This window comes from Aspergillus brasiliensis (genome assembly GCF_001889945.1).
Source record: "Aspergillus brasiliensis CBS 101740 unplaced genomic scaffold ASPBRscaffold_7, whole genome shotgun sequence".
In the NCBI taxonomy this organism is placed as follows: domain Eukaryota; kingdom Fungi; phylum Ascomycota; class Eurotiomycetes; order Eurotiales; family Aspergillaceae; genus Aspergillus; species Aspergillus brasiliensis.
Genome location: NW_027137448.1, coordinates 1,148,011 through 1,170,184, shown reverse-complemented (window position 1 = coordinate 1,170,184; position 22,174 = coordinate 1,148,011). Strand labels below are relative to the sequence as shown.

General features: G+C 49.8%; 8 protein-coding genes across 8 annotated transcripts; 4 read left to right on the top strand and 4 right to left on the bottom strand.

Moving 5' to 3' along the window:
* Positions 1–245: 245 nt before the first annotated feature.
* Positions 246–1,587, top strand: ASPBRDRAFT_30943 (uncharacterized protein; the record flags this gene model as incomplete). Its single annotated transcript, XM_067622837.1, has 3 exons — positions 246–557; positions 623–999; positions 1,065–1,587. The coding sequence occupies 3 exons, from the start codon at positions 246–248 to the stop codon at positions 1,585–1,587; spliced, it is 1,212 nt and encodes a 403-aa protein (XP_067478463.1).
* Positions 1,588–3,412: 1,825 nt separating this feature from the next.
* ASPBRDRAFT_55833 (alpha/beta hydrolase) lies at positions 3,413–4,327 on the top strand (the record flags this gene model as incomplete). Its single annotated transcript, XM_067627449.1, has 2 exons — positions 3,413–3,901; positions 3,968–4,327. 2 exons carry the CDS (start codon positions 3,413–3,415, stop codon positions 4,325–4,327), a joined length of 849 nt encoding a protein of 282 aa, XP_067478462.1.
* Positions 4,328–4,978: 651 nt separating this feature from the next.
* Positions 4,979–6,115, bottom strand: ASPBRDRAFT_196729 (uncharacterized protein; the record flags this gene model as incomplete). Its single annotated transcript, XM_067621020.1, has 1 exon — positions 4,979–6,115. One exon carries the CDS (start codon positions 6,113–6,115, stop codon positions 4,979–4,981), a length of 1,137 nt encoding a protein of 378 aa, XP_067478461.1.
* Positions 6,116–6,623: 508 nt separating this feature from the next.
* ASPBRDRAFT_676271 (uncharacterized protein) lies at positions 6,624–7,043 on the top strand (the record flags this gene model as incomplete). The annotated part of the gene is made up of 1 exon (XM_067628930.1): positions 6,624–7,043. The coding sequence occupies one exon, from the start codon at positions 6,624–6,626 to the stop codon at positions 7,041–7,043; it is 420 nt and encodes a 139-aa protein (XP_067478460.1).
* An 853-nt stretch (positions 7,044–7,896) lies between these two features.
* Positions 7,897–12,250, bottom strand: ASPBRDRAFT_75812 (mismatch repair ATPase MSH6). Its single transcript, XM_067629294.1, has 5 exons — positions 11,600–12,250; positions 11,495–11,545; positions 11,270–11,432; positions 8,835–11,221; positions 7,897–8,773 (listed from the first exon to the last, which is right to left on the bottom strand). The coding sequence occupies exons 1-5, from the start codon at positions 11,930–11,932 to the stop codon at positions 8,078–8,080; spliced, it is 3,630 nt and encodes a 1,209-aa protein (XP_067478459.1). The 5' UTR covers positions 11,933–12,250; the 3' UTR covers positions 7,897–8,077.
* Positions 12,251–12,580: 330 nt separating this feature from the next.
* On the bottom strand, positions 12,581–14,829 carry ASPBRDRAFT_154299 (tyrosine--tRNA ligase MSY1). The gene is made up of 5 exons (XM_067619378.1): positions 14,415–14,829; positions 14,184–14,337; positions 13,846–14,129; positions 13,448–13,793; positions 12,581–13,397 (listed from the first exon to the last, which is right to left on the bottom strand). The coding sequence occupies exons 1-5, from the start codon at positions 14,747–14,749 to the stop codon at positions 12,681–12,683; spliced, it is 1,836 nt and encodes a 611-aa protein (XP_067478458.1). The 5' UTR covers positions 14,750–14,829; the 3' UTR covers positions 12,581–12,680.
* Positions 14,830–15,460: 631 nt separating this feature from the next.
* Positions 15,461–18,198, top strand: ASPBRDRAFT_44137 (uncharacterized protein). The gene is made up of 4 exons (XM_067625126.1): positions 15,461–15,785; positions 15,856–16,333; positions 16,382–16,791; positions 16,840–18,198. Exons 1-4 carry the CDS (start codon positions 15,619–15,621, stop codon positions 17,927–17,929), a joined length of 2,145 nt encoding a protein of 714 aa, XP_067478457.1. The 5' UTR covers positions 15,461–15,618; the 3' UTR covers positions 17,930–18,198.
* Positions 18,199–18,577: 379 nt separating this feature from the next.
* ASPBRDRAFT_55828 (uncharacterized protein) lies at positions 18,578–22,078 on the bottom strand (the record flags this gene model as incomplete). Its single annotated transcript, XM_067627448.1, has 4 exons — positions 18,578–20,034; positions 20,094–20,150; positions 21,017–21,684; positions 21,750–22,078. 4 exons carry the CDS (start codon positions 22,076–22,078, stop codon positions 18,578–18,580), a joined length of 2,511 nt encoding a protein of 836 aa, XP_067478456.1.
* Positions 22,079–22,174: the final 96 nt, after the last annotated feature.

Sequence of the window (22,174 nt, the reverse complement as noted above, 5' to 3'; positions counted from 1 at the left end):
ACCGGTGAAACCTCAAGCCCCCAATCATGCGCCGTAGGCCGACCAGGGACTAAGCTTGGGGGCGAAACAGCAGAAGTGTCTGGTATGGTTGCAGGCCGTCGTGCATTAGTTCAACAAGGCAGACCGGGATTCTTCAGGGTGGAATATAACCCCTCGCATGTAGTGTAGAAACCAACACTTTCTCTATCTGCTGTCTGCTGTCTGAGTGCATCAATCGTTCGTGTTTCTCTTCTTGCTTTCACATCATGTCCAGTTCAGCGACACCCACGATGGACCAGTATCCCCTGGGCGGCCTCTCTACCGGCCCCGGCAAGAGTGCCTTCGTGGTGACCATCATCTCCATGGTGCTGGTCACCATCTGCGTTGGTCTTCGCGTCTGGCTGAGCATCATCAACCCGCGACCCTTTGGTCTCATGGGATACTTCTACTATGCTGGGTATATCGTTGCCATGGCCTATTCGGCCCAGTTCCTCTGGGGGATCTGCCCGAATGCCATTGGCATGCACATCATGACCGCTATGACCTTGTATCCCGATCGAGTGGTCAATGCGTTGAAGGTATGCCTCCACCTCTTATCTCTCGTATACGGAAGCCTCAAAGGACTAACGTCTGATTCGTATAGATCGTCCTCGCCAGCGAATTCATCTGGGCCATCGCCACGACGCTGGTCAAATTCTCCATCCTCAGCCTATATCTCGAAATCTTCCGCGGCAAGCTCTTCCGGATCTGCTGCTACACGATCGGAGGACTCAGTCTGGCCCTCGCAGCAGCCATGTTCCTAATCGGTGGTCTTCTCTGCCAACCGATCCAGAAGAACTGGGACCCCCTAATGACGACGGGCCACTGCGGCGACAGCGTCGCCATGGACGTCGCGACCGCCATCATCAACATGGTGCTCGACCTCTTCATTGTGGTTCTCCCCCTCCCGTCACTCTGGAAGCTGCAGATGAGCTGGACACGCAAGGCCATGCTCAGTGCGATATTCAGTCTGGGTCTTGTGTATGTCTACCCTTCCCCCATTCCCCCTTTCAATAACCTCAAACTGATCTTATAAATGATGATAGTATCTGCGCCATGAACCTCACCCGAATCGTCTTCGCCGTGACCCTCGACATGACCGACGCCACCCGCGCCATCGCCCGTATCGGCCTTTTCTCCATCCTCGAAGTCAACGTCGGCATGATCTGCGCCTCCTTGCCCACCCTGGGTCCGCTCATCTTCGGCGACAATCGCCGCGGATCCACCGGCGGACGCAAGGGTACTCCTGACCCGCGCTCCTCCGCCGCCATCATGAATACCTTTGTGCGCCGCCGCGCGGCAGGTCTAGGTCGGAGTGATAACGCCAGCGGTCGGTTCAGCGAGATTGCCACGTTGAATGATGAGACGGTCTTTGATGAGGAAGCTCTTCCGTTACATCAGGTGGAGAAGACTGTTGATGATCGTCATCATCATGATGATAATGCCATGATGGCTCCGTCGCCTTCGCCGGATCAGACACTGCCCCGGAAGCCACAGACAGCACGGTTGTCGTGTCCGGGTGGGATGGGGAAGGATATTAATATTCGCACGGATATTTATGTGCGATGATCTCGGCCACACTGTTTGGTTTCTTTCCTTCTTTATATATATACCTATTTGTTTTTTGCTTTTCCTTTATGGGTGTGGGTATTCTCCGGAGGTGTTCATTGGGTTTATCTTCATTTGTATAGTATATGGTGTATACATGATCAAAAATTATTCTGTCTCTTTGGTTTTGTTTTTAGTGTTGCAGGTGGCTATGCTCAATGCTTACTGATAGGCCACGTGGTCTACTTAATAAATGCACCTTGCATACTAAGGCTGCATGCGGCATGCATAAGCATCTTATTAGAACTTTTACTCACGTAAGCATTGAGGTATGCATGTGTTCTGCTCACATATTTGTCCCACGGTAGTATTTGAGCGTATAAGCAACTTCTTCAAATTGTTCAATTGCCACTATAATAGTATAATCTTAGTATTAAGTCAAGGAGAGATTGACCAGTTGGTAGAATTACAGCGGACGGTTGCAAGTGGTCAACGGCACTGCAGGCACCGCTGTGAAGATTTTGGCCAATCAAAGTGGCTTAAATATGCCAGAGCACGGAATTGACCAATCAGAGTGTTGTTGGTACAACAAAGCGATTGTTTGGAAGTACTACAGCAAACTTAGGAGATGCTATACTTAGACATGTATATAGTTGGATCAGTATTAAACTTCTATTACACTGTATTAGTGTGCATTATTATGCTATTTACTATCATGGATGTACTTCATTTCCTCTACTAGTAAGGACAGAAATCCGATCTGATCCAATTATATATATCCAGTACTACTCCTCTCATGATGGAATAAATATCGACTGCTTAAACGCACCAATAACTCTCCACCACCATGCGACCGTGCAATATCTACTCAGGTCATAACTACTTTTCTTCGCAGCACGGAGACAGACATTCAACGCCCCATAGAATTTCCTCCTGCTAATGCCTCGGGCCAGTGCCCATGTAGTCGTGGCCCGTGTTGCGGATCACCAGGGGGAATAGTCTTCGACCGCACGGATTGCAGGACATGTTGCACGTCTGCGGCGGAGGTATATTAATAATCGCTGGGAAGCAGCGATATGGCGAGGGGGAAAAGCTGAGGGGAAATAGTACTAGAACGTTGGTGAAGTTATCGTAAGGGTAATAAGCAGTGTCGGGAGTGATTGGCCCGCTTGGATGTGTTAGTATACATGTCGAAAGGGTGAGACGGTAAGATAATGAAGTGGTGAGTAACGAGGGTTACTACATGCATGAGAGAATTTCTAGGAAAGGAGAAAAGGAATTGGAGAATAAACAGAGATAAATTAAAAAATAGCAAAATAAAATAGAAAATAAATGTTGGTCCTGAAGAATAACCGGGAAAAAGACTGTGGGTCCGGCCAGAGTCAGTTAGTCTGAAGATTATCAAACAACGGCCAACATTAACTAACTAGCAGGAGAATTGATGTTTGGGGGCGAAGAAACCGGCTAATTGACTGCTGTAACCTTGTAAGCCTAACAAATACCGCGACTAACTCTATTAGAGTAAACCCCGGCTGCGGTGGATCCTTCAGTCTCGCGATTCTCGACACAATCAACCGTCATTGTTAGACATTCGCATGTCTCTTTCTCGTGTCGCTGTTCCCGCCCCCATTGACCCAATGGCCCCATTGACTTCGAATGTACTCTGCATTAGATGCACTGCCTGGCCCAAGACTAGGGCTTATTCTTCATCACCATTCGATTGTATCCTCTGTATTCTGCCAGATAAAAGTATAACCACTCGGCCACAACCACTTCTATAATAGATAAGACCAGTTAGACTATTGCAAACACCTAAACTCCCATCTCATTCACTATCACAAGCAAAATGACTCCCCCCAAAATAGCCGTGGTCATCTGCACCGCCTCCTACCACACATCCGCCCCCTACAAACCCTTCATGGAGGCCCTCACCTCCCAGGGCCTCTTCGAAACATACTGCCCCCAGCGCGCCACCTGCGACCTCAGTAAACTCAACGTGGGCGACGACCTCCACCATCCAGACTTCAACCGCGACCCCCCGGCAGGAGGATACCCCAACGACCTGGACGACGTGAAGATCGTCCACGAGCTCCTCGACCGACTCATCAACCAGGAACACAAACATGTGCTCCTGCTGGGCCATTCCTCCGGCGGACTACTTGCCACCCAAGCGGCCATTCCCGAGCTGCAGTACAAGAACCGCGGGCCCCAGACAGGTGGCGTCATTGGCATTTTCTACGTCGCTGGGTTCTTGGTACCTGTTGGTGAATCCGTGCATAGTTTCTTTCAACCGAAGGATGGCAGTTTGCATGTTCCTCCTTTTGTGCAGTTTTATGTATGCCCCCTCCCCTGATGTCTTACAGGTCTAGCTCATTTCCGCTGATGCTAATATTCATTATAGAAAAATGGAAAACACGGCCTAGCAACCACCATCAACACCGCAGACTACATGTTCAAAGGTCTGAATGACCCTGAAGCAGTCGAGAAATGGACTGCTACGTTGACGGCTTCGCCGGTCCACACCGGCGCGTTGACGAATGATGCGTATGCTGCTGTGCCGTGTGCTTATCTGGTTCTGGATGAGGATACGTGTCTGCCGCCGGCGTATCAGGAGAAGATGATTGCGATGCATGCCCAGCGGGAGGGTGTGGATTTCACGGTTTATCATGCGCCGACGGGGCATTCGCCGCATTTGAGCTGGATGGAGGGGTTAGTGGGGACGGTGGTGGAGTTTACGGAGGTTGTGCGGAGAGATTTATGAGTTTTGTGTATGGTTAGTTTCTATTATAGTCTGGGGTAATGGTTATGAGTTGAGTGTATAGTCACTGCTTCTCTACGATATTAGCAAGCCCTGTAATAGGTGATGTTAGAAGAAGAGCCTCGACATGTTGAGATATTCATCTAGCCAGGCATCACCTGATATTTTGCCACTACGTGGTCCCTGACCATCACCAACCATCGTCTTGAGATTAGAAAGATCATATACAATCTATACCCTTGGTTTATTCTCTGCTGGGAGGGATACGGTAATGTTTTACTTATAGATAATACAAGGTTGAGAGGTTCGAAGTTTTGATGTCTCGCCATGTCTCTATCCCGGTATCAGAAGATGAATTTGAGGAGCAAAATAAGAGTTCATTTTTTTAGTACTGAATATTGGAGATAGCTACATCGCCATAAATATTATGGTCCACTATCAAGAACCAGGCACAGCGCAAAGCGAGATTTCCTCCAAAATTCCTAATACTTCCCAATTCCAGTCTCAAGCCAACAGCCTCGTTCACATAGATAGCCAAACCATACATTCTCCAAGAAACAACCACCCAAGTTGTAAATCATTCATCAAACTCATTCCTCCATCAGAAGGAGAACAAGGTTGCCACATCTGCATCGGTATTGCCTCGAGATATACTCAATTTTTGTCGTTACTGGGCATACGACCTCGCTTTGGCCTCATGGGTAAAGTTTTGCGTAACAGGTCGTCGTAGGCTGCGGCAAGCTGCGATTCGCAATTTTGCCCTTCCTTTGACAGTGTCGTCGGCATAACATCCGGGGGGACAGGCTCCTCCTCGCTTGGCCCAGGAGATCGACTTGGCCTAGAAATTGAGGTTTCAACATGGTTATTGAGGTCGAGTTTTTGTCTAATGGCGAGAGCTCTGCGTCTTACGCGAGGAAAAGGTTCACCAAATTCCCCGTCCCCCAGGGGCTCATATCCCATCGGTGGCTCCAAATCAGGGTATGAAGTTTGTATATTCGCCGTGCCTTCAAAACGGTCATATCTGCTGGCCATAGGCCGTCTGAATGTCGGATAAGTTTGATGTCTGCGTCTTTTGATGTTGCAATGGACGCAAGCACAACGGCTGCAGTATTCCCATTTTTCTGGGGCAGGTCCCTCCGGGGATGAGTTAGGTGGCCAACGGAGGCGAGGAGCGGCCATCGGGCCAACCGGCGATGTTCGATACACCCTGCCTTCATCAGATACACCTCGGATTCGCGCAAGAATACTACTCGATGGTCGCTTTCTACGTTGTGGATTAACGTCGTCACGATCTGGAGGAGCTTCGACAAGCTTCCGCTTTTTTGACTCGGGGACATCTTCCTTTCCCTGTTCGAGAAGAGAGTTGTTTGTAGCCTTGAGAGCGGCGAGCTCAGCTTTAAGCTCAGCGTTTTCATTCCACAGCCTCTCTTCCCGAACTTTGAAGTCATGGGCACTTCTGATGGCCTCTAGCTGGGTATTGGTGCGCTCCTGGCGCGCTTTGAGACATTCTCCCCAGGCAGCGATCCGTCCCTCCTCCGCTTCCTCAGTCTCGTTCTGCAACTGGCTGACAAGATTTGTAATTTCTTGCATGTCACCAGGGGCTTGTGCATATTGTTCAACAGAGATTTGGCCGCCTGGCTCACGCAGAACAAGGGAGCTTGATGCACCGGCCGGCCCAGCAGGAGGCTGTTCGTTTGGGGTGGATAGGGATGTGCTGGAAGTTTCAGGTGAACCTCCACGCTCGGTGGTCGTGTTCATCTTGTCTTCGAGAGAATCAATAACGGAGTCCATAGCGATAGACACAACGTCAATAGTGATGAGTGATGGTATGTAGTAGGGTATGGGAGATAGAAGCCAAGCTGAGACAGATGCTCTCGATGAAGGAAGCAATGTATGATGAGAGAAGGAAGAAGGAGAGTGAGAGGGGAAAGGAGCTGAGTGGAAGAATTTGACTGAGAAAAGTTTTGCCTAACGGTGGATGTGAATCTTGCCCATCAGCTAATCGATTAGTCGTTCGTTTGTATGTGTTGAGGGTTACCCTGGTTGCACCGGTAGCTGAGCCATGTGCATTACTCATATGCTTCCTTCTCTACAGGTTCACGTTTGTGCACAGAAAGGTTCAGAATGGAGTACCTGGCATCACAGGTGAGTGACACGGGAGAGATTCTTATCACAGAAGCACCTTACTTTCCATCTCCAGCTCTGCTCGAGTCCTTGACATGAGAGCGTTTGCATTTTTCTTAAAGAAGGAGTTTGAGGACTAACAGTTTGAAATTTAAAGCTAATGACACTCTTGCCCATGTCCCTTAACTCACGGATACTCCTTCTCGTTTCTACTCATTTAAACGACGTGCCCGCCACCCTGGAAAGACCAGTGGAAGAAATTGAGTTGCAGGTAGTGAACGACTCCGAGGATTTCAGCGAAGAGGAGCGAGGAGAGGAGCAAGAAGAAGCCATCGACAACATGACTCCATGTAAGAGACCAGCCCCTTGGAAACCAGTCCCTTTAAATCAAGCTGGTGTTCGGCGCCGTCCTAATGTCCTGCAAGCTCCAGCTCCCACCCTTTATGAAGAGGCTATAGAGACGCTCAACGATGCTGGCATGCCCCATGGCAACGTGCTTGGCTGGCCCATGACTCTCGCTCAATGGCTGGATAATAGTTGCGTTGCAGAGAACGTGCAGGATGTGAAGCTATTTTTGGAGCTTGGCTGCTATTGACCTTGGTTGAAGTTCCTATTCGAAGTCTCTGCTGTGTGTAGTCCCGTTTTTGGTTCAGCTACGCCTGTTTTCTGCTTTTATGTGTCGATCTGTTATGTTTTTGTCTCACAAGCAGCAACCATATCTACCATTTCTTTCTTTGGAAAAGATTATGTCGACAAAGGTAGTTAGAAGCTTACACAACAAATAATAGCATCCATTCGATGATGTTACGTTCACGTAGCATGGCTGCATGTAAGCCTTCTTTGAAAGCAGTACTACTGTAGTACAATTAATAATGGAATGTAGTATCCAAGATGAACATCATCCCTGAGCTTGACTCCAACTACAAGTCTGTTACTTTATCGGGTATTCTACTAGGGATATAACACGAGTATAGCCAATAAATCACCCGAAATGTGAGATAAAGTTTGATCTAGGAATGTCTGAAACTGCAGCAGAAGAGAAAGAAGAGAATGACCGGTAGTAGTTTATCTTTGAGGTTGCTGAGGCGTAGTGGATTCGTCCTCCTGGATTTATGTAACTGGGCACCTGGATTCTCATTTTTGAGCTCAGGTAGAGATCGTTGTTGAGCTGGAGTTTCCTTCCAGTGAAACTCGTGTCGGGCATGGGGTTGCTCCTAAGAAGCTCTAGCACAAATGCAAGGGATGACCATATGTATCAATCATGTTTTGTTTTGCTTCTCCTATTGGGCTCTACTCTCTTGCGCAGTAAATGATGCAAGATTAACCGATTAACAATCTGACTCTGTAGCCGACGCTGACAACATAGCCTTACTCATTTATTGAATAACTAGTAGGCGAAAGCTAGTATGCTCATCTAGAAGTGACGGCCAAGAATAAGTACATATGTTGTGGATATTGGCTTGATTGTACTATTCCATCTAATGATTAATTAACAGATGATCCCGATTATATCCTCACTTTTCAAAACAGATCCCTAAGCCTAACACCCGTACCATACTCATAAGAATAGAAAAACAAGACACGTCTATGTAGGCATGTATGACCTGCAGAACCCGAAAGAAATCCCCCTCACAAAGCCTCAATCGCTTTCCTCAGAACCTCCAAACTGCGATCAGTCACCTCCGCACCCTCCTCACTTTCTGCCATCGTCTCCTTCAACACCCAAGCAACATCACTCCACCATCCCATTCCCACCAATCCACCTCCCTTTCTCCTCTCCAGACTCTCCTTCAACCGACTCGTGTGCTCCCACTGCTTCGCAGCCACCTCTGCACGCTCAATCACCTTGTCCGGAATACCGCACATCGCAGCACAATGCATACCGAAACTGCCCTCCGCAACGCCATCCTCAAGCTTATACAAGAACGTGACGCGGCGCTCCTCGTCGTCAACGTGGATACGCATACGCTTCGGTGCGATTTCAGGATGACCCTCGAACTCAGCGGCAAGGGAGTGGTAGTGGGTGGCGAAGAAGCCGAGTGCGCCAATGTGCGTGGCGACATGGTGCAGGACGGCTTGGGCGACGGCCACACCGTCGTAGGAGCTGGTTCCGCGGCCCAGTTCATCGAGGATGACGAGCGAGCGAGGTGTGGCTTCGGAGAGAATCTTCTTGGTCTCGGAGAGCTCGACGAAGAAAGTCGATTGGGCTGCGAAGATGTTGTCGTTGGCGCCTAGGCGGGACATGATTCGGTCGACTGGGGTCAGGCGCGCCGACTGGCACGGGAGGTAGCACCCGATTTGGGCCATGATGACCGCGACACAGGTCTACAAATACAAGGTTAGCCTATATATTCTATACGTGTACAGGTTTGGGGGGCCGGCTCACCATTCGGAGGACGGTAGACTTTCCGGCTGCGTTGGCTCCGGTGAGGAGGTCGATGTTCGCGTGTGTGCCTCCTAGCTGGATGTCGTTGGGAATGAAGTCACCGACTGACGAGATTAGGCATGGATGGCGCAGCTCCTCGAATTCGAGAACGCTTCGCTCGTCGTCGACAAAGACAGGCCGGCAGCTGGGTTGGCCGAGCGATGATGAGGCCTTGGCTAAGCTGATGAGACAGTCGAGCTGGGCTACGATGCGGACAGCAGCAAGCCAGGTGGAGTAGTTTTCGTCAAACCGTGCATAGAATCGGCCAGCGACTTCCTTGACAATCTGACTGTGTGTTTCTTGGGCCTCCTGCAATTGCCGGATGAGCTTGCGCAGTTCTGGGAAATAATAGCGCTTGACTTGTTTCGTAGCAGACATTTGGTCCCAATTCTTCGGGATATTCTTCACTTTAATCGGCACCTCCAACTGGTAGATCTCCTTGCCATTGTCCTTGTAGATGATAGCGGAAGATCCAAGTTCCTTGCGGACACGCTTCAGGAGGCTCTCGAGGTCGCGGTGGATTTGCTCAATGTTTTCCTGGGAGCTGTCGAAGTCTTCCTCAACACCGGGCTTCGGTACCAGGATGCCGTTCTCCCGTGCCTTAGAACGATCAAAAGCAGTCTTCCAGTACTCGAGCAGGTCATTCAAGTCTGGCATGCCGCTGATCAACTGTCCAATGACGCCTTCTCCTGCCGAGCCACTTTCCTTGAGCAGACTCATAGTGTACTCGATCTGCTCAAAGCCTTCCAAGACGCGCAAGAAGTCTTGGGCTTTGCAATTCGCAGCATGGACCCGGGAGATGAGACGCTCCAAATCGGGCATCTTGGTCAACTGGGACGAGAATTGGTCCCGGACAGTGGGATCAGCATTAAGGGCATCCACAGCATCCAAGCGAGCATTGATCTTGTTTGCATCCACAAGCGGGTGACATACCCACTGCTTGAACATGCGCTTACCAAAAGGTGTGATACAGCGGTTCAGAAGCTGGAACAATGTGCCCTCAGAGCCACCGTCGAAAGAGTTGGAGAAGATTTCCATGTTGATAAGGGTTTGACCATCCAGCACCAGGCTGGTGGCCTTCTTGATGGGATCGTACGTAGTGAAATTGCCAATAGTAATCAAGTCACGCTCGATCTTCAGGAGTCTGAGATACTGCACCAAAGCACCGAATGCGGACATGACCAATTCTTTGTCGCGGGCATCTCGGAGTGCTTCTGGCCAAGCTTTCAGGTTATCATCGTCCTGGGAAACAAAATACTCGCTAGCATCAAGCTCCTTTACTGTGATGTCGGCCTCCCAGAACTCTTTCACTGGCTTCAGGTGATTCCAGAGCGTAGTCGGGCCAGTGTTGTTCTTCAAGATGCGCAAAGCCTTCTGGGACACTGCAGACTTCTCCAAAAGAAGCTCCTGCGGCCGAGTCTGTGCGACAAACGTTTCGAACTTCGTCATGTCTACATCGTCCACAAACTCTGACAGGAAGAATTGCCCAGTGGCTGTATCAACGAACGCGATACCAAAGGCAGGCTTATTGTCAATGAGAGCCTCTTTGATAGCGACACAGTACGTGGACATGTCATCCTGCAGCATGGAGCCCTCGACGAGGGTACCAGCCGTGAGAACGGATGCCAGTTCTCTCCTGATGACTTTGTCTTCTTTACCTCCGCCCTTCTTACCATCACGCTCGCGCATCTCCTTGCCCAGGGCCGACTCGGCTTGGTCGACACGAGCGATCTTGAATCCTTTGGCCACGAATTGGTTGGCCCAGTGATCCAGACTCATCTCCGGGACACCAACCATGCGCATGTTCACGCGATCAGTAAGCTTCAGATCGAACAGTTGGTGTCCGATTGTAGCATCATTTTCATAAAGTTCGTAGAACTTGCCCTTTTTGAAGAAGACCACTGTATCCCAGAATTTCTGCTTGATCTCCCAGTATTGCTTCTCGAAGGGAGAGAACTTGGTCCAAGCCAATGGGGGGATATATAGAGTGCGAGGATCATATTCAGGGTGTCCGATAGGATGCCCGTCAATGTCCCGGATGTTTGCAAGCCAGGCATACCGTTGTTCCGGTTCCGTCACATGTGCTTTCTGCTTCCTATTTTCCGACGAGCTCTTGGGAGTAACAGGTGCCGTACGCGGCTGACGCGGTTCGGAGCTTTCTGGGTCGTATGTCCACTTGAGAGCTGTTCCGGAAGATGCGTCTGGGATGTCTAGATCCAAGTCCTCTGCAGTTGATACAGGCGGTAAAGAGGAGGACTTGCTCTTCGGTTGTGTCGACGGTCTCTTGCGTTTCTTGGGTAGTTTTGCTTCTTCGTCCGAATCGTCTGCAACAATGAAGTCGTCCATTTCTGGAACCTATTAGCATCGCACGTAGGATTATATGATCGAAAACTGACCATCATCGGAGTAGCCCACATCGCCACCGTCGTCGAACTCATCATCACTTTCAGGAGACATCTTTCTTCGCTTGTTCCTGCTGTTGCGCCCCGGACGGAATATCTTCTCGTCGTCATCTTCGCCTTCGGAGTCGGATTCAACGTAGTTGACTTGTTTCTTGGCCTTGGAAGATGACTGTCAGTCGCGAATATGAGGAGATATAAATGCCGGGGGTTGGGTCTTACCCGTCGCGACGGTGATCCCGTCTTCATTTCAGCTTTGCCATTGGGGCTCTCCTATATATCGCGTTAATCGTCAATGTGGATAACATTGCTTTCAGCAGGTCGCACCTGTGCATCGTCACCCTGCTCATCCTCCTCAGGAACCACTAAGTCACTACTAGGCACCGGCTCCAGTTCCTGTTTGAACTTAGGAACGCTCTTCTTCCTTTCCGCCGCGCCCTTCGCGCTTCCGCGTCGCTGCTCTGAGACCCTCTCCGCCGGAGAAGAGGCAGGCTCCGCATTACGAGCAGTAGACGGGGTGGATGGAGACGACTTCTGAAAGAATCCAAGAATTGACTTCTGGTTCTTCATGTTCTGAGTGCTAGACGTGGAACGTTTCAAGGCTCCGGTGGGAGGCGTCGCAGTCGTGGGAGAGGAGGCGGCGGGGGTTCCTCTAGCCATTATGAGATAGTATTGTTATATATCAGTGGGAAGATGGATGGTAGTCTAAATCATGCTTTATTATAGAATAACAGGCCCATTGAATGGGTCAAGGGAATTGATAAAGACAGACGGAGGGGATGGACATCGGAAAGTGTTGGACTGGGCTGGACAGTCCTCGGGGGAGCGCAGCGTGAAACGGGCGTCACGCGTCGGACGCGTTAAGTGGATTTCTGCCGCCGCCTTCTGCTTCGAGACTGACAGGCCGGGTGTGCCTCGTCCAATAGAAGCCCGGTGGGGATCAATTAGTATGGGGTAAAGCGGAAGTTTGAATTTGATACATCGACTTGATGTGTGAAGCGGGAGAAATTTATGACAGTAGGGAGAAGAAATCATACTTGTCTAATTACCTGATATAGTGCAGTGCCTGGATCCTTGTATCCGCTGGCAACTTCTTCAGTATTCCCGAGCCTTTCCAGTCTACTAATCGATGACAGTAATGATCATGGCGGACACACCTCTTAAGGTAGGATCAATAGACAGACATTGCTTGGAGCTAGTCACCTTATTGTAGTCGAACTGATTCTCAGTAGGAGTAGACAACACCAGCATTGTTAGTTGATGTATTTCACATCTTCCGCTACACCTGGCTACGATAGGATTATCGATCGTCAGATACAATTGGCATACATGGTATATATACATGTCTAAAAATACAATGAGGAGCGTGTGATCAAATCAAAGCCTTTAAGGCTCAGCCAGAGGGCCATTAATTGCTGCTGCCGGCTTCCGGCGTTTCCGGCTCCCATCCGGGCGCGGTTAGTCCAGCCGCCTTGAATTCTTCATCGCTGACAATGGTCACAATCTTAAACTTCCACTTGCCCATCTTCAGGATGAGCTTGTCTCCAATGATAAACTCTTGTGTTTTCGCCGCAGGCCATATCTTGATGGGGGTGAAGGCAAGGTCATCACTCATTTGCCCGCTATCTCCCGGACGACTGCCGACATAAGCACCGCGGTTCTCAATCGCACGGTGGCCTTCACTCTTGGACCCAACAAGTCCTGCGGACCAGAGGACTTTGTTCAGAGGCTGATTGTAGACCAGAGACTGCGGAAGAGTGACATTGACTTGTGGCATATTTGCAAAGTTCGTTTGGGGAGCATATGGGTTTCCGGATTCTGGAGTAACAAAGCCGGCCGTTGGTGACTGGGGGCTACCACCGGTCGAGGGTTTCCGGGGTAGGGGGCTCGGTTCTGCCGTAGATAAGCGAGGACGGAAAAGTTGACGATGTTGGAGAGCGACCGCATCAGCCTCCATCTTGCCATGGATCAGCTCGACAAACTCTGAAGCGAGAGCATGCTGAGCCACCCGCTTGGATGGGTCTTTGTTCTGTTCCTCCATAATCCTAGCGATTTCGGGCAGCGGCAAAAAGGTAAACATCTTCAGGTAGCGCTCCACAGCGTCATCCGGTGTCCGAACGAAGAACTGTCATCCGTCAGTTAAACGATGCCAGTTGTTGAGATAGTGCATCATACCTGGTATAACTCAAAGGTGGACGTCATGTCTTTGTCGAGCCAGATTGCATTTCCGGCAGACTTGCCAAATTTCTCACCAGAGGAAGCCGTGAGCAAAGGAGTCGTGATACCAATAGGTCTATCGAGTTCATCTTTAAGATCTACTTGTTGCTCTGGATCGGTCATGTTCTTGCCAATGGACTTCACAGCGTCCATGCCAAAGAGAATGTTCCCGAATTGGTCCGAGCCGCCAATCTGAACCTGAACACCCTTTTTGAAGAGTACCCACCAGTCCCATGCCTGCATTAGGGGGTAAGTAAACTCGGCAAAGGACATTCCATCTCCCTTGGCCAACCGGTTTTTGACCCTATATTCTCGTTAGCGTCACCATGGACGATATAGGGAAAGGGCAAACTTACGTATCTCGGCCCATCATCGGTCCGAGACGCGTGTGAACGCCCAGGTCTCGAAGCAGCTCTATGACCGGCAATGAATTCCACCAGGTATTGTTGTTTACAAGGGCCCGTCGCCAGTACTTATTGACATAGCCATGTCTTCTACCATACAGATCAATGCTGTGGCCCAGCTTCTTGAGCTGCATGTGCATGCTCGCCATGTTGGCTTTCCGAACGGAAGAGTGAACTTGATCTCGGCTTTTCAGTCGTCCTGTTGGGTCACCGAAGCGAGCGGTAGCACCGCCGAGCTGTGAGATATTAGCCAGGCTCGATCATTGCCCATCCAGGTGCATATCACTGACCAAGAATGTAACCGGCAAGCCCCAGACGTAACCCCAAGCCAAAATCATGAACGGTAGCATATGTCCAACATGTAAAGACGGGCCGGTAGGATCTACACCAGCGTACATGCCCACTCTCTTTTTCGTGAAGAGACGGTGTAACGTTTCTCGTTCTCTGCATGTCATACATTTGAGTTAGCCAACGAGGGTCATTTCCGGTTTATGGATAGGCACTATTTCGAAATCACCTACCCAACAACATCGTGCAGAAGTCCCCGCTCCTCAAGGTGTTCTGCAAAGTTCTTCCTCTTCCCTGCTTGAATCTCTTCCGCAAAGCCATCCCATTCCTCTTTCGCGTCCCGCTTTTTCTGCAAAAAGCTCCGCGAGATACAACGTCTCTGTTCCGATGCAATCTGAAGGGGTGGGTATCTGAGCATAGGCCGAATGCTGCCGGAGGGCGACTGGTTCATCCGCAAGACTTCTGCGGTCCGCGCATAGTTGCGAGCGCCGGATAGTGTTTTCTGTGGTAACGTCTTCGGTACATGAAGGCGTATCGAGCGAGGCAGAGCCCCTGTGTGTGGCCTCATGATACCAGGTAGCAGACAAGTCAACCAATGGCTGCTTGCAACTGACTGGCAATGAATTGCGCGAGAATGGCAGATCGGTCAACTCTAAAATCACCTCCGAGAAGAAGCCGATCAGTTGCGCCGCGACGGAGAATTGTTGATGCGGAGCTCATTGCCCGATAGGGCATTTCCCGATCGGGAGAAATCACATGAGCTTCTCCTGCTCAAGCCTGTACCGCCATACAGACCGCCTACTCTGGCAGAACCTGAAACTCCCGGATTTAAGCGGAGGTAATAGCATACACTGCAAGCTTCGGTTGTCGACAATTGATCTTTTACCTTCATAACCTTTTTCTGCAACGCATATTCCAACTCCTTCTTTATCTAGAGCCGTGATACAATATCATAATGTTGATGCTTCAGTTGATATGCTCACGGACACTTTGGTGATCCATTTACGAGGTTCCTTCATGACATATACTTATTCTTTCACAGTCAAATATATACTAACTGCTGGTACTAATTAAATAGTATTGTATCCAACAACTTGTATACTGAACAACAGAGCTAACGAAGCCAAGGCACTCATGAGAAATGATGCAACACATCCGTCCCAAGTGACCCGTGTACCAAGCATCCAGACTCCGTTAGACCAGTGTGCAGCAAAGTTATCCCAGGCAGCCTCCCCCGGTACATACTAGCGGCACTGCGGCAGGTCCAAAATGCGGGGAAGTGAACTGCCGAAGAACCAAAAAGCCTATGAGCATTGCCTCGGGTGAGCTCGGGCGAGCTCACCCGGTCATAATATAATCTTCTGTGATCGCTACATTCTATCTGAGGATATAGAAGTTTAATGACTGAAAGTCCATGAGTAGTTTGTCTGTTTAATCATGCCACAACCCATGCGACAGACGCAGCGAGTCCCCCGAACATGCATCCAATGTGCTCGGAGAAAGATCAAATGCTCCAAGAAAATACCATGTGAAGAGTGCATCCGGCGCGGCGATACTGTGGCCTGCAAGCGCGAAGTTGTTAGAGTTCATGGCAAGGTCACCGTGTATGTCTATCTACTCTTTATGTCTATGCATTGATTGGCACGCGGTTTAATATTCTGATTGAATGAACAGAGCAGTAGACGAAGAGAAACGAACAGATGAATCAGACTCAGACACGAGCCTTTTGCGAGAGAACATCAGTCTAAAAACTCGCATTAGACAGCTGGAATCCGTACTCTCTCGGCCTGAAACGCTGAAACTGGAGGCAGATATCTTCCGGTTGTCCCCTGCTGCAGAAAATATACAGTCATCGGACAAGATTCTAAACGACTTCCAGAGTCTTCCGTTTGGGCTTTTGGTAGAAGCGTCACAAGCCTCCCGGAGCGCCACCCATCTAAGGGATGACCACTTACTCCTTGTATTGCCAGATCGGCATTGGAGCGAAACAATCGTACGGTTCTCTCTAGACCATTTCGGATGGGTCCATTGTGCTCTAGATGCTTCGAGTTTCATGGTAGACCACTCTTCGTTCTGGGACCACCTAAGCCACGGCAGGTTAGACAGCCCGAGGAACCATGCCTGGATCGCGGTATATTTCAGTGTATTAGCCGTAAGTTCCCGTGTGGCTACTAAAAGCTCAAGGCTCACTGTTCGATAGACAGGTGTCTACTTCATGGGAGAGGACCATATTTGCAAGGTCCGTTTTCTCCAGGAATCGCTTCCTTCTTACAGGTCATCGCCACTATGTAGAGCACCCACGGAACTCTGCCGTGCCTGGTGCGAAGCCGCTCTGAAGGAGCTCAGCTATGCCAACTACTTGAGCAAGCCCAGTATTTCGACTGTACAAACATTGGTGATTCTCAATATCGTTCATAAAAATCTTGCCGAGTCATGTCGCGAATACACTCTACACGGTCTTGCTGTCAATATTTCCCGCTTGATTGGAATTGATCGTCTCGGGGGACGCCACGAGAGATCAAATATTTCTCTACTCAAAGACACTGGGCTCATTCGAAAACATGAAAATGTCTACCGTAGGCTGTGGTGGACACTGGTGATCTGCGACTGGTAAGTAGTCTGCTCATATCGTGCTGGGCTTCACTAAAACAAGTTAAGGATGACCGTATGGTCACGCCCTATTTCGATACACCCGGACTCCTTCACGACAGTGCTAGAAACTCAGGATGTTACGGTAATGTCTCCCAATATAGCTGGTGAATCCAAACATGTTCCATCCCCATATGAGTACCATAAAGCAATGGCCCAACTCGCCGCTACCATGCAGAATCACGCCCGATCCATCAACGAGTGGACGGCAGCAGCTGTTCGGGCCTCCTTTGAGGAACTCGACTCTGTAGCTGCCTCGTTTCCGCCCCACCTCTCATACCCCGGGACCGACGAATCTGTGCTGCAGGTCGAACAAGGCCTTGAATGGATCTACGTCCAACGCCACCTCATTTTCAACTGTTTAGATTGCTGGCACATAAACCTATGTGTCGCTCTCATCCCTCAACTGCTCACCAAACTCTCAGACGGCGAGGATGATGTGCAAGAGAGCGGAATTTCTTGCGCAAAGGCCATCCTGTCTCGGCGATACCACGATCCATGCCCCCATTTTCACAAGTTCTGGGCAACCACATGCTCCACAGTCACGGCTGCTATATTTCTGGCTCTGGACTCAATATGTTTTCGCCACCACCGATCATCTACCGAAGTGGCTGAGGAAAAGGCACTGATCCTATTTGGTATTTATCTTCTGGAACGAACATGCACAGATACACGGCACGATGCCTTGCTTGTCTTACGCCGTCTTGTTGAGCTATCCAACGTTCTACGTCCGACGCAATCCATTGATCAGAGGGTATTTGTCCGGCTCATGAAGCTTGTCGCGTCTCCCAAACTATGGGCTTCGTTTGCTGATACAGAGGTCACGTTGAAGTTCCTTTTTGCGGACCCGTCATCGACTGGCGAGGTGAGCAAGTCGGTATCAGACAGTGATGAACAGATGCAAAGCACAGATCCTAGTGCCGCTGCGTGTGGAGATGTACTACCAAACGCCCTGAGTGGGCTTTCGACAGCAACAGGTGAAGCAGGAGACTTCCTTCCGCTCGAGGACGATCTCTTTTCTTCCGAGCTCATTGACATGTCGCTGCCGTGGCTAGACCCTGGAACTCTGATGATATTTCCAAATGAGGTGTCATTCTAATGAATGGATGATTAATTATTTTATGCCATTACTCACAGATAATACAGCTGGGGCAATCTGCCTGAGTCATTAACGGCCAGTAAAAGATAGTTATCTAGCACTTACTGACATATAAAGTTCAGAATGAGAGCCATCTATGAATAGAAGAAAGAGAAACAAGAAAACTGCTACTGAAGCGGCGTAGTCCAGCTGTTATCTATCTCATCATATATGCTTGTTGCTTGTGATATATATAGCCCTATCTATTTTGCTCTCTGAATATCTCCCAGAATAGAAAGAAATATCAATGGCTTTTAGAGCCTTAGAATTCAAATTTCGATAAGGAAAGGGTGTGTCAAGAAAAAGCTGTATCAAAGATACTGAAGGGGTTTCCGACCTCAAGGCATAGTTCCCATACTTTTTCGTATAGAAACCAGCAATATAAAATTTCTTGGTCCTCACGGGAATTACTCACTAGCATGTGGATGCCTGCCAGCGGCTACCCAATTAGCCACTTGACCATTTCAATGAGCTAGCTATATGCTTGATATTTGCTTATATCCACCATTGTATCCTAACATAAATTATATTCAATCCAGTTTCAAACATCATATCACGTAGCTATATCATAACAACAGACCCTAATAACTAGAACACTGCGTACCCCAATCAAAACTCTGCACTCCTGCCATCAACCGCATATTTCATCGTAACCTTCCGAATCCAACCCCCAAAGATAAAGACCGGAATGCCCAGCGCCGCCACAACGCCCGCAATAATCGCACAAATATCCAAAGCACCCTGAAATCCCTTCTCAGTGACGAACTTCGTAATCCCAAACGAAATGCCAAAAGATATAAACCCGCGAATCGCACAGATCAGAACCAGAATTGGCGCTGCCCGCTCCCCATAACTATCCAACGAATATGTGTATCCACTCAGGATAATTCCAATATAAGCGAAATACATTCCGCTGAAGGTGGTGGTGATTGCCCACGGAGACCATTGCGTAGGCTCAGATGCAGCACGCCCATAGATCACGCAGGAGATGAGCAGCACGACAATGGGCAGGATCATAGGGATGAGGCGGATTTCAGCCTCAACGGTGCCGTTGCGACGGCTCGCGACCCATTTGTAGAGCTGGTCGCCGCCGTATCCGAGCACGGGCACCATGATCATTGATACCACGATCTGGCCGGCTTGGACTAGGCCTAGACTGGTTGTTTTGTAGTTGTAGGGAGGGGCGCCGAGGATGGAGGAGTACTCTGTTGTTCCGATCACGTAGATTCCGAGCGAGACGCTGTTCATTAAGACGACCCAGAGGATGTTCGGGAAGAGGATGCATTGCCCCATTTGCTTGTAGCAGGTGAGGGCGTCTTTCCAGTTCGCTGGTGGGTGCATGATCTTGAGGGTGTGTTTCCAGGAGCGTGCTTTGTAGTTGATGAAATCTAGGGGCACGCGGTTCTTGGTGGTTGCGTGCACGGTGATTTGCTCTTCGCCGTCGTGGTGGACGTGCACTTCGCCTTCGAAGGCGTCGGTTGGTCGGTCGTAGCGGGATTCAGGGACGAGAGTGAATGCCGCGATGAAGACGAGTCCACTGGCGATGGAAAATACTCCGTACCACCATCTCCAGCCGAGACTGCTGACTAGGTAGGAGGTCGCGATGGTTAGCGCGGCTGTGCCGATGGATTGGATGGCGCTGAACCAGGCGAGTCGGCTGCTGCGTTCGTGGACGAAGTGGATTTCCTGGATACACTTGGTTAGGCTCTTCGATTTGTGAAGGATTGAGTACAATGGGAGTAGATGTACCTGGATGATAAGAGGACACAAGGCCTCTGATTGCCCTGCTGCCAACGACAGCACGTCTCTGCCCGCTATATGCGACGAAAGACTCGTGCTCGCAGCACACCAGATTGATCCAACGGTCAGGATCAATGCAGAGGCTAGGAATACCGGACGTCTGCCGATGGCCATGGCAAGTGGCATAGCGATGAGGTTTCCGATTCCCATGAAGAGGGTTGGGTAGGTCATCAGGTCGTCGGTATGGGAATCGTAATCGTAGTAGGCTTGCATGATGGTGACGAAGGGGCCCATTCCGGACGTCACTAAAACACCTAGAACAGAGACTGATTTGATTGTATTAGATGATGGTTTGGTCTGTGGGAGACAAGGGGTGAAGGCGTACACAATCCCAGCACAAATGTGATCACCCATTTTTGCCATTGGGGATAGTTCAAGGGGTCTGTTTACTCTTGATCAGCTATGTAATGCTTGCATCCAAGTTGTGAAGGAAGTCAAACCTCGTGGATCTGGCGAGGGCGTTGGTATCAACACTATGTCCCCATCCTCGACTAGTTTCACTGTGCCGGTTGGGTTGTTGCCGTTCCCATGACGCTTTAGAGATTTCTCCATAGCGATTTCATGGTGCGTTGCGTCGATGTCCTTGTGCTCCATGTTGTCGTGTACAGACACCTCTGTCTTGTCTGTCTAGTAGTCGTGTGCCACGGCCATTTATCAATAAAGGAGATGGGGGGCAAATGGACTAAGCACGCCTCCCTCTCGGCCTCCGTATGATGTCCATCCTGACGCTATCCACTACCCCATGGAGTAAGACTAATATGCGTGATGATTCCTAGTCCATCAGCCACATCGTGTCCGAATGTGGAGTTGGCATCAAATCGTGGAGCCGAAAGTATATTTTGATTGAAGTTGAGGGTGAAGAAGTGAGGAAAACCAGCGAGATGGAAGAATCTCGCCCGAGCTCACCCGGCCGAGGTGTGTGTGCCGCACGACGGCAATGAGCGACGTTGCCAGTAACCGAATAGTGGAAGTCAGTCACATTGTAGTCCCCAGGTAGGTGCTAGGTGTTATCAATGGAATGGTATTGATGGTATTGATTGTTCAACGAATGTCATGGGGAGTTTTGTGAAGTGCGACAGCTGAGCGTTCATGCAGTGCGTTGCATAGTAGACACTTGTCTCGAGCTTCAAAGATAACAATGGTATCATAGTGCATTCACAAGAAATAGAGTAAAATTATAAGAAAACTATAACTGCAAGTCTAGTAACTAGTATGGCTTCACGCCGGCCAACTTCAATAATCTCTCACTTCTCTCTGGCTTGGTAAGAGGTTCGTCCCTCTCCAACGGATCCACTACTTCCTTCCCATCCACCTTCACCATCGCCTTCCCATGGGTCCAAAAGTTCGTATGTGGCCAGTGGGTAGTTGTCTCGAATTTCTCAAACATTTCCTTCTTCTTCTCCCGATCCTCCTCGCTCATCCACGCCGCCGGCGTATACGTCGCATAAACAATGGTGCGCACCAGATCTGAGGTACCGAACTGAGCCCAGTGCATCTGTCTCGAGTCCCAGAGGATCAAGTCGCCTGGTTCAGCGCAGACCTTGATCAACTCACATCCACGCTCGCGGTACCAGTCCAGATCCTTGTCATGGAAGGGGTGGAAGTCCTTGTGTTTGGCAGTGCGCCAGGGCGTGGGGCCAGTGACGGGGTTCTCTTCGAAGAATTTGTCGAAGAGCGGCGCGGAGCCCTTCATTACAATGAGCCCACCATCATCGGGACCCGAGTTAGAGAGGTTGACGATACCCTGGACACAGACCAGACCTTTGCGTTCGGGCGCTTGGTCGCAGTGGGGCCAGGGCTGTGAGTCGTAGGCGCCGACAATAGATTGAGGGAGGGTGATGTTGACCGTGTCGAAAGAGACGACGAGCTCGTCAGTGCCCCAGAGCTTGGCGAAGGGAGCAATGACCTCTGGCTCACTGTAGTCATGGTTTAGGTTTAGTCAACTGGATACTAAGAAAGAGGAGGGAAGCGAGTGACTTACCATCGCACGTCCCAGACATATTTCTCGTGTGCAGCAGAGAAGTGCAGGTACATACCACCCTTCCAGCTCTGCGGGAGGTTCTCCTTCTTCCAAGTAGACTTGTCATTGCGGTCAAAGCCTAAGCCGAATGATTCGAGCCAGGTCAGAGCTTCGCTCTGGTACTGGCTGGCGCGCTCTTTGCTCAGCACGCCTTTGACGACAGCGTATCCATCGCGGAAGAAATCGTCACGAAAATCCCCATACTGAGTCTGCTGTGCCTTGGTAGATTCAAGCTTTCCCGGGACAGGGGAGGCGATGGGCTCCGGAGTGTCGACACGAGAGGGTGCCATGGTTAGAACGCTTCAAGTCGTAAGATATGATTCAATTGTAAAAAGTGTAGTAGAGAATCTCTCAGGACCAAGCAAATAATACTTTGAGACTGAAAG